General features: G+C 37.8%; 1 protein-coding gene across 1 annotated transcript; it reads left to right on the top strand.

The window, feature by feature from the left end:
* The first annotated feature begins 177 nt into the window (after positions 1-177).
* Positions 178-9,250, top strand: LOC134542820 (SUMO-activating enzyme subunit 2). Its single transcript, XM_063387367.1, has one exon. It carries the CDS (start codon positions 220-222, stop codon positions 2,008-2,010), a length of 1,791 nt encoding a protein of 596 aa, XP_063243437.1. The 5' UTR covers positions 178-219; the 3' UTR covers positions 2,011-9,250.
* Positions 9,251-11,281: the final 2,031 nt, after the last annotated feature.

Below are 11,281 nucleotides of genomic sequence, written 5' to 3'. Positions count from 1 at the left end.
TTTAAGTATCCATTAGAGCCAAAATAAATTCAAATAAACAACATTTATCTGCAACAAATAGTATGTACATGAAAAAAATTTATTATTATTCTAAAATTTTTAAAACTGCAATTCTGATTATTTAATTATCATGGCTGTATGTCTAACATTGTGCTTCTTAATTTTGTTTCCGGTCTTGTCTGTTTAGTTTACAGGGAGAGAACGCCTAAACGGTTAGAAATGGCGTCACGTATTCCGGGAATATTTTCTGAGAATTTGAATGATTTAATATTGAAATCAAAAGTTTTAGTCGTGGGTGCTGGTGGAATAGGATGTGAGTTGTTGAAAAACTTGGTTTTCACCGGTTTCGAAAACATCGTTATCGTGGACATGGACACCATAGAAGTGAGTAATCTTAACCGGCAGTTTCTCTTTCAAAAGAAACACGTTGGGCAACCGAAAGCTATAGTCGCCCGCGAAAGTGCGTTGAGATTCAATCCCAATGCAAATATAGAGGCCATACATGACAGTATTATTGGGGAGAAATACGGCGACGCTTTCTTCCGCAAGTTTGACATTGTGATGAATGCTTTGGACAACAGTGCCGCGAGGTTGTACGTGAATCGCTTGTGCGTGAACGCCGACGTCCCGCTGATAGAGAGCGGCACGGCGGGCTACAACGGGCAGGTGGAGCTCATCAAGAAGGGATTGTCCGAGTGTTACGCGTGCATGCCGAAACCGCGCCAAAAAAGTTTCGCGAGCTGCACCATCCGCAACACGCCGTCGGAGCCCATCCACTGCATCGTGTGGGCCAAGCACTTGTTCAACCAGCTGTTCGGCGAGGAGGACGAGGAGGAGGACATATCGCCCGACACGGCCGACCCGGAGGCGGCGGGCGACGCTGCCGCAGAGTCGCTGAAGGCCGACGCCGTCGCTCGCGTCTCCACGCGCACTTGGGCCAAGGACTGCTCGTACAACTCGGCCAAGCTGCTGCGCAAGCTGTTCTTCGAGGACATCAAGTACCTGCTGAGCATGACCAACCTGTGGGAGAACCGGAACAGGAAGCGCCCCGTGCCGCTGGACCTGGATAACGTCCCCGACGAGGTGGCGGGCAGCAGCAAGGCCGAGGTGGGCCCCGGCCTGACGAACCACCGGCTGTGGAGCGTGGCGGAGTGCGTGCGGATCTTCACGGACGCCGTCGCCGGCCTGAAGAAGAAAGCCGAGGTCCTGAAGGAGGGCGACTACCTCGTCTGGGACAAGGACAACAAGGACGACATGAACTTCGTGGCGGCCTGCGCCAACATCCGCATGCACATCTTCGGCATCCCCCAGAAGACGTGCTTCGACGTGAAGGCGATGGCGGGGAACATCGTGCCGGCCATCGCAACGACCAACGCCATCGTCGCGGGTCAGATCGTGATCCACGCCCTCCGTGTGCTGGAGGGTCGGCTGAAGGACTGCCAGACGGTGTACGTGAGGATGTACCCGAATTCCAAGCGGCAGGTGCTGGTTCCCGAGAAGTACCTGACGAAGCCGTCCGAGGAGTGCTACATCTGTGCCAACGTGAACCAGGTGCTCCTGACGGTCGACTTGGAGGCCATGACGTTGAAGGCGTTGGAAGACCAGGTCCTGAAGCAGCACTTGGGGATGAGCGTGCCGGATGTGATGGATGCCGGCTCTGGCAAGATCATCATCTCGGACGACGTGGACTACACGGAGACGGCGACGCTGGCGGAGATGGGCGTTGTGGACGGCACCATTCTGGCGGTCGACGACCTGTCGCAGTCGGACTGCAAGATGACCTTGACCGTGAGCCACGCCAAGCCGGAGGCGGGAGAACCTTCGTTCAAGCTGAGCGCGAAGATCCAGAAGCCAGACCGCAATGGTGTGGATGTGCTAGAGGAAACCAGCCCTGAGAAGAAGCGTAAGTTGGCAGATGACAATCCGACCTCTTCAAAGAAACAGAAAGTGGAGTGTAATACGATTGAATATGATGATGATGATGACGATATCATCATAAGTATTCCGTAGTGTGAGAGTGTCCTTGTCCCAGACAATTGCAAACATGTCACTGATTCCATTTGGTAGTCAGTCCAAAGCTGTACATGCCTACATAATTGGAAGTGGACTGAAGAGGCTGCATATTGAAGTGTTTGCAGTATGCTAGCGTACCTTCAAAACTGAAAGATTTTAAGTGATATTTTATGGTTTTTGCTTAAGGGCAGTAATTTATTTTCATAATTTTGTATTTTTTTTTTTTTTTAATATTTATTTTTGTCCATTCTCTCAACTAGGGAGATGTTTTGAGGCAAGTAGGGATTGGCCTTAAGAAATTCCTTACTTGTAAACTTATTTGTCTAAAAATATAAAGGTTGTACACTAGAAAACAGTGGGAGAATGTGACAGTGAATTTTGTGCTTATTTGTAGTGTTTAAAAATGTTGAGTTGTAGGTTGGTTAGTTTTTGTTTTTGTCAGAGTATGTAGGTGAATAAAAGTTTGGCTCCTTTGAAATATTAATTTTTTACAGTAGAAATTTAAATGGATTCTTTTGGGCATTGTTATAATGTGTGTATATGAGGTTAATTTCTAGTGTTTCAGCTTTTTCATAAATAAAATTTTTAAAAAATTTGAAAGGTTTTTTTTTTTGAGAATTTTTGACATTTCTCAATTTAATCTTAAAACAGTGTTTGATAATTTCAACAATGTCTAAGAAACTCAAGGCTTATGGGTGAAGAGGTGTATCGGTAAATATGTAGAGTAGCAGTATATGCAGGAAAAAAAAATCCGAAAATACTTTTATTCTATGCTCTTTCAATTCCTCTTTTCAAATCAACCGGCGGAGGTAAGAAATTCCAAATACTTTAGGAGATATTGAATTTTTTAATTTTGCAATACAACACCTGTACAACCATTTGACCGCCGCAATTTTTGTTATTTTGCCGTGTGTTCGTGAATGCGTAATAAATAAAATGGTTGATTAGGTCAGGTCACTTACATTATTAATACTTTCAAACTAAGCGGACATAAAAAATAATTTGAATTAATTTTAATGGCTGTTTAGTTTTAAAATATTTATAATGTAACTGACCTGACCAAACAAACCGGGACAAAGGATGAACAGTAGGAGCTAAAATGGTCGATTAGGTCAGGTCAGTTGCATTATGAATACTTTCAAACTAAGCGTACATTAAAAATATGATTTAATTTCAATGGTTCTTTAGTTTTAAACTATTTATAATGTAACTGACCTGACATAACAAACCCGGACAAATGATGAACATTAATAACTCACGTAAAAATTTTTTTGTTATTACTTGCGCAATAATATCCAAATAAAAAATAAGACTTTAAATTAGAAACGTTAAAAACTCACCTAAGTTGGAGGTGGGTACATTTACTTTGCCATTAGAAGGAAATGATGTAGTCGTTCACCTACGTCGCGATACCTCCGACGGAACATGAATAAATAAATAAATAATCACGTATTTGAATACTGGCCAATCACGGAACTGTCACGTGACAAAATTGTCCAATAAGAAACATAATAGATACTCGTAAACAAGAAACAATGTTGATAGCCGCATGAATACACAGGTATTGTGATGAAAATTAAAAAATTCGATATCTCCTAAAGTATTTGGAATTTCTTACCTCCGCCGGTTGATTTGAAAAGAGGAAGTGAAAGAGCATAGAATAAAAGTATTTTCGGATGTTTCACATTTTTTTTTCGCATATACCGCAATTCTACATATTTACCGGTGTATCCTGTGTTTTGATAAGCTCATCATGTACATTCATTGTGTGGCCTGATTAACGTTACCACTCCACTGTGGATACTAGCTGAAACATGATTCTGTGGTTCTCCAAAGATCCCCAGGAATAGAGCATAGTTGAGACCGTTTTCTAAAAGAGAGCTGGTTAATGTCAATATGTTACTGCAGAGACCACTGCTCATTTTCCACCCGAATTGATTCCACCCTTATTGTGCCTAGTTAGGGCGGAAAACATTCTTGGCCCAGGCTGTAATGTTCTGGTACTAAAATTCCTTCTCTTTAAGAAAACTGTTTGCTACATTGTGCTTTTAAGGTTCTCTGACGAACCACAGGATGAGGTTGCATCTAGTATCTAGGAAACAGTAGGCAGTGACAATAATCAGGGATATATCTCTTTGAAAACAGTCTCAGCTGTGCTATTAAAACTCAACATGAATTTACGTCACTATAGCAAGCACCTGTCTACTACACAATCTAACTTAATTAATTTGTCTTTATAGTTTAAATCATGTAACATGAGTTAGATTACATACAGACTATTTTCCCTAACACAATTCTCACCTGACAAATAGTGCCAAAACAGATACACACATTCAGCAAACATAGTTAAGAATGGTGATAATGTTATATGAGGATCAGTACACCACTTCGCCAATAAGAGTGAGTTTCTCAGAATCCAGTAAGAAATTTCAAATTATGTTTTTAAGGTACATAGAGGAAGGACTGTAATATTGAAAAAATACTATTTTTTTATGATTTATATACATATGTATACACACAGAAAAACTGTAACCTATGTATTTACTGTTTATAATTACTTTGATCTGGTGCATACAAAAAATGTAATTCCCTATTTGATTCTGTACGTAAGAAAATAATATTTGGCAAAGGGTGCAAAATGTTAAAATACAGAAATTCTTGTAATAGCTTACCATGACTATTGTTATCAAGAACTGGGTGGAGACACATTAACTTGACTTCTTCATACTTCATCATAATATCATTGTTTTGGTGTAAATAAGAGAGGCATGTTTTTAACAATGTATACTGTAATTGTTTAAATGTTTTAGTGTTTGAATTACAACTATGTCTGCAAAAATTAGGGTGTATTTAATACTTGTATGCATTAAGCCATGGTTGTTTTCGAGTTGGTCCATTGTTTTGAAACTGTATTGTTTGGTAAATGTTCCATATAATATCTTCAAGTTGATTCCCTGATCGATGCCATGATCCTGTGGTACATGATGCTTGCTGTTTTAATTTAGTACATCAAAAGATCCTGGATAATAAAAAGAACTGTTAATGATAACAATGAATTGTGATCATAATTTGAATATGAAAAAATTTCTACAAGACCTGCCAATTGGTTTGTATTGTAATATTAGAGTTTTTGTTATCTCCAGGCTCTTTCGACATAATTAAAACAGCGTACCATAGGATCAGTGTATACATGATCGTGCCATCAGGATCGAGGATAAAATTGGATGCGTACCATGGAACAATTACCTAAATTAAAAACGTGCATGAAAAAATATTTTGTTCTCTGTATCAAATTTATGAATATTTGGTCCTGGAGTTGAAGTTGAAACCAGGGTCGGCGCGTCCACACAGGCGAACTAGGCAACCGCCTAGGGCGCCAAGTAGCTGGGGGCGGCGCAGCACGACACATAACAGCTCATATAACATGTTTAATGATTATTGAAACTAGATGAAAATGGATTTTTGTAACAGTTTGGAATGTTTATATCTAATAAGTAATTATTTAAAGTCCACGGTGACCTGTTTATGATTTGTAATAAGTAAAAAAGTAAAAAAAAACACAAGCCTGCTTACATTTGATTGTTGACAAAATCTTAGGCTTACGTGATGTATTTTGAGGCAAGGAAAATTTTTTTGGAGTGTCCGGCTGGAAGGGGAAGGGGGGGGGGCATTAAGGTTTTTCGCCTGGGGCACCAATTTACCTTGCACCGGCCCTGGTTGAAGCATTTCATACTCGAAACCTGCAAATCAGATTGCTTTCAAACGGAGATGGTTACCAAACAGTGAATGTAACTCACTTTCGCCATGTGCTTCTCAAACTCGGATAGTGAGAGTGAGCGAGAGGGTGCTCTCGGCTGATTCGAACACGAACTGAGTACGTGGTTGGGGCAGCCGTCGCAGTATTTCTCGTGAACACGGGTTTGGTCACGCTTGTGCAAGTGTCTGCACGGAGTCAAATAGGGACTGACATCTCGTGTGTACCAGGCTTCAGCCTAGCCACACTGGCATCTTTCTTCGTACGTGAAATATGAAAAGTAAACGGTTATTACCACATGTCTGAAAGAAAGAAATAAAAACCCATGTTTTTTTGGGTACTTGATAATGAAAGTAGTTCATGCTGAAATGTTAACAAAATTAAAATGTAAAACATTTTGACGGGATCAAAAAATAAACACTTTGTGGTGAGGTGCTTTATAATAATGTTCCGCTGTACTGTTTGATCACAGGATTTGTTATGCCGATGTAGGATGTCTGAAAGGCAATTGGCTAGATAATATCTAGGCCTGTGTCGAGTTTTTGTGACTCCAGCATCATGTGGCAAGAAAGTGCACAATGCACACAGCAGAAGAAATTGTGTTTATTGTTTTAGGAGAGAAGTATGCATGCCTATTGTAATTTATATTTTCAAAGTAAATTTAAAAATCCGCCTACTCAAAAGTTGAAAAAGTGTAGACATTTGTATTTGCATGTACTTTGTTTGTTAACATTAAAAAACCTTACTGATCCTGAGTGGACTGAAATATCCCAGTTGAAGATATAACTAGAGACCCTCAGTGAGACTCGAGTGAGGAAGTAAATAGGCTTCTGCAAATCCTGTTCTTTAATTGAAAACAAAATTATCAAATTAGTATTCACGAAAATTGAATAGTTTTTGAATTCCTGCAAACCCCTAGTAATAAGAGTTGAAGTGCAAAGGTGAGGAGTATGAATTCCTTTTGGAAGTGACTTGTGTGAAGTTGAGATAATGCCTTAAAAGATAGTTGGAAGACAAGTTCGCGAAATCATTCAAAATGTTTCGAACTAACAAACAAAATTTAATGCTTCTCTTGCCATTGTGAACTTGTGCGAGTATACCTATTTCATGAACCTGTGAGAGTTTAGGACAGGTTACCTTATCAATTTTTTTTTATAGACAGCTGAATATTTTAGCCTTTGTTTTTCAGAAAAATTACTGGTAAATGGTTGGTGAGTTGATTTCTTTGGCAAAAACAAATAAATAATTTGGTTGGGATAACAGTTTAATAATTTGTGAATCTTTGAAAACAATTGCATATGTTAATGGACAAACCTATGTTGGGGTTAACTGCAACAAAATAAAACCTTAATCTTATTTTTATGTGATTTTGCATTGATAAATTACTGTAATGGGCATTGATCAGTTGTGTGTTAGCTCCCAGTTAGTCCACTTGTGACTTCACTCCAAGTTACAACACTTTATGCTAAACAAAGTAATTACGTGTGAAGTGTTAGTTAGAATTAATGTAAATGTGATAAGAAAAAAACATGTTCTACTAGCATTCCTATTCTAGAATGTACAGGCATGTATACCTGCATTTGTTGTTTTTGAATGTTGGCAATAGTTGTAACAATTGTGTAAAAATCATATCCATCCATGTGTATAGCTAAACTAGTGTGTAGGTCCTATTGTATGACGTTGGGAAAATAATGTACACTATGTTGACTAAAGATGCTCGTGTGGTCTTGGGCTTAATAGTTACTGAACAAGTTTGGAGTTATGTCTTTGGAAACAGTTATTTTTTTTGGCAGTTCTGACCACCGGGAGCGTGAGGTTCGTACCAGAAAAGTGGCCACGTAATGGTTAGGCCGGTGTCACACTATGGGGTTGGATCGGAGCAGTTGGCAGTGTACACTTGGTGAATTTTTGAGATCAATTGTTTACTTGAGGGACCTACATTTTGCCTGCTAAGAAAAGCAGTCTAAAGAATGTTCAGCCGAAAAATTGCTGCGTACATTTTAGCCTCGACGTCAGAAACTCTGTGTGACACAACTCTTGGATGGCATTGTTCAAGGCTCTGTCTCCCACACTGGCTGAATTATTATATTTTCTTGTAATAACCATTAAGAGATTTTTCCATCAATTTATTCTGCTAGCTCATTTCTTTTTGGGTGTTGAATCTCCTCATGAACTATATACTAAATGTGGTTTTAAAATTGTAAACGTTTCTGCAAGTGATGATAATTATGAGTTATTGGATGACTTTTTTTTTACAGAAATTTGATAATATTTAGTAAATATTGGTTGCTGAAATTATTTTAGGAAAACAATTAAGTCAATAAAAACTATTTCATTTGATGGTCTTAAAAAAAAAAAATTAAGTGGAAGAAAGCTGTTCACCTCCTATTGTTATGAATGTATGTTTAGTTTGTGGTTCTCTGTTAGTAAAGATCTCCATTTTCTCAGTGACCTCAAGCATTCTACTGTAGCCACTAAGTTTTTTTTAAGCTGTGTTGTTATACTAAACATGGCGTCGTTTCGAGAATGATCTGGGGGTTTGATGAGAAAAATGTGCTTAGTATTGTGAAGTACACACACATACATATATGTACACACACATATATATATATATACACACACACACATGATTAAAGAAGAAAAAAGTGTGACCCCCACTTTTCTGGTTTCTCACAAGCACCAAGTGGTTTGAACATGATCCAATTTTTTTTTCTCCACTGAGCTGAACCAAGTAAGAGCTGTTTCCAGTATTAAGCATGCTCATGAATATGATAAAATGTTAATTTTTGCTGTAAAATTGTGGGACTACGTTAATGAAATGTGCATGTTTGCGCTATCCACATTTTGAGAGTTGTGACACTGCCAAAACAACCAAATAGCAACTTCACTAAATCTGGGTAGTAAATACATACTTAGTTTGCAGTTTTGGAATACAAATAGGAAAAAAAAATTAATGTTCCAGTATGTTATGAGGCTTTACGGGGCTCATAATTTATTTATTATACATAGTTTGCGACCCAAAAGACTTTGTTGATTGAAGGAGAAATTTTTTAACATACCTTTCTGAACTTATGTGTATTATTCACCTTCGTGCTTGTAAACAATATTCAGGCTTCCAACATTCTTGCAATTTGTTCCCAAAGCTTTAGCAATTGTTTTATGAGACTTGAGTATTAATATATCTGCGGAAGATTTTTCCCCTATTATTTAGTTATGTGTGCAAGATTAGTGTAGTTTATAGTTGGTTTCGTGATTATGATGCAGAAGCTGAGGACTGAGAAGTTTTGTGTGTATTTAATGTACAATTTTTGAAGATGTTTTCTCTCAGATGTTATAAAGCAGTGTGACTATTTTAATTGTGAAAACTTTTGAAGAACATAGGGTGAATTCCCTGAGACTAAAGAAGTGTAACCTATTTTTACTGTCAAATAAAAAATGTGTTTGGGAAAGTTAGTATTACTTTTTGCCATGGAAATTTCTTTTTCCATCAGTTTTTAAACACATTAGAGGCAAGATTATAAAAGAAGTGAATTGCAATGAAATGAAAATACAAGGAAAAACATGAAATGCAATATAATTCACCTGAATTATCTATTTTTTTTCATTAAAAATTAAAATAAATTTATAAATCTTATAAGATGACATTTAAAAATTAAATTATTATATACTTTTACAAGATTTAAGTTTCTATGTAAATAAGAAAATGAAAGAATATAAAAAAAAATTATATTAAGAAACTTAATGAACTGTTAATTAAAATTAGTCAATTTCTATTACAATAAAAATGATGATGAAATGGTCAATAATTCACAACCAAATGTCAAAATTAATAATTAAAAAAATCTTGGCTCCACATATAGGCTACTGGCAAATTTATTAAGCACTATTTTTTTTTTTTACATTGTTATACAGGAGGGTCATCAGTAAGATTTGTTTTCATAAAAAAAAATTACCCTTTTTCAGCTTGTACCAATGAGTGCAAACTACCAGAAGAGAATTATTTAAGCAGAATGCATTGAATAACCTATCATGGGTCACTTTGCTAGTATGAAGGGTTGTAATTTTTTTTTTTTACTTTTACAAGGAAAAATCCTTGGAAACTCATCTGCCAACTATATCACTTGTAAAACTTCAAGGCAGAGCTTTGCATCTAAATTTAGTACAAAAATGTGCCTTGAACAAAAATTATTTTTGAGTGTTGTTGCCTCTAACAATTGAAAGGTTTACTGAGCTGAAGTTAGCTCTATCCGGCCTCCCGGGACAGAGCTTGGGACAACAACAGTCTAAGTCGTTCCATGCAGCTACGGCAATTTCCAACCGAGTTTTTTTATTTTTATAACAATATGTGCAAAGATAACGATAGAGCAGTTTCATGGCGACCTTCATATATGTGTGTACTATTAATAAAAATTAAATTCAGAATGAGAACCATCATCGTATAGGTTATCCCAGGAGCCAGGGGTGTCGGAACGTTTTCATGAGAGGGGGGACGAAAAGATGTATCACACCTCAGTCGTAGAGCGGACCTCCCCCGGAAAAATTTGGAATTTTAGTTGCAAAATTCTGCTTTTTAATGAGTTTCCGAACCAAAACATTAAATATACCATTCCAAGAATTTGATGACGCAGTATGTATTAAATATTACTCCGACAGTAGATGTAGTACAATTTAAATAAAATACCATCTAGGAATTTGCAATCTTTTTACAGTATATTGACAATCATAAATTTTGATTTTCTAATCAATGTAATCACGATGCAACGTTTGTAACTACTGGTTGAGAAAAATACTACTAGGACCAAACATTTATTCTGGGAAAAGGAGGGGGGCGAAATACTACTCTCGCCCCCCCATGCATAACAGCACGGGGGCGACTCGTCCCCGCTGCCCCCCCTGTTCCGACGTCCCTGTTAGTAGTGTAGTTCCTCCTGAGCCTGGAGTCGGAGTGTAAAGCCGGAGCCGATGTCCACCATTTTTGATTGTGACGTCACAGTGGCCATCTTGGATAACCTTTACCTTTGACCTTTACCTTCAAATTTGGCCAAAAATTCCAAAAAGACCCAAAAACCGCCAAAATTTCTAGTTTCCAAAAAAAATCCGCATATAAAATTTTCAAAAAATCAGGAAATTAAAATTTCCTTATTTCGAGGGAAAAATTCCCGTTTTCAGGGAAAAAATTTCCTTTTTGTCCTCAAAAATTTCATTGGTTTAAAAATTCATAAAAAGCTTCAGATGGAGTACAATTTAAATAAAATACCATCTAGGAATTTGCAATATTTTTACAGTATATTGACAATCATAAATTTGATTTTCTAATCAATGTGATCACCGATGCAACGATTGTAACTACTGGTTGAGAAAAATACTACTAGGACCAAACATTTATTCTGGGAAAAGGAGGGGGGCGAAATGCTACTCTCGCCCCCCCATGCATAACAGCACGGGGGCGACTCGTCCCCGCTGCCCCCCCTGTTCCGACGTCCCTGTTAGTAGTGTAGTTCCTCCTGAGCCTGG

This window comes from Bacillus rossius (assembly GCF_032445375.1).
Source record: "Bacillus rossius redtenbacheri isolate Brsri chromosome 9 unlocalized genomic scaffold, Brsri_v3 Brsri_v3_scf9_2, whole genome shotgun sequence".
NCBI lineage: Eukaryota > Metazoa > Arthropoda > Insecta > Phasmatodea > Bacillidae > Bacillus > Bacillus rossius.
The sequence above is the reverse complement of the archived record's forward strand: the minus strand, read 5'-3'. Positions and strand labels throughout refer to the sequence as shown.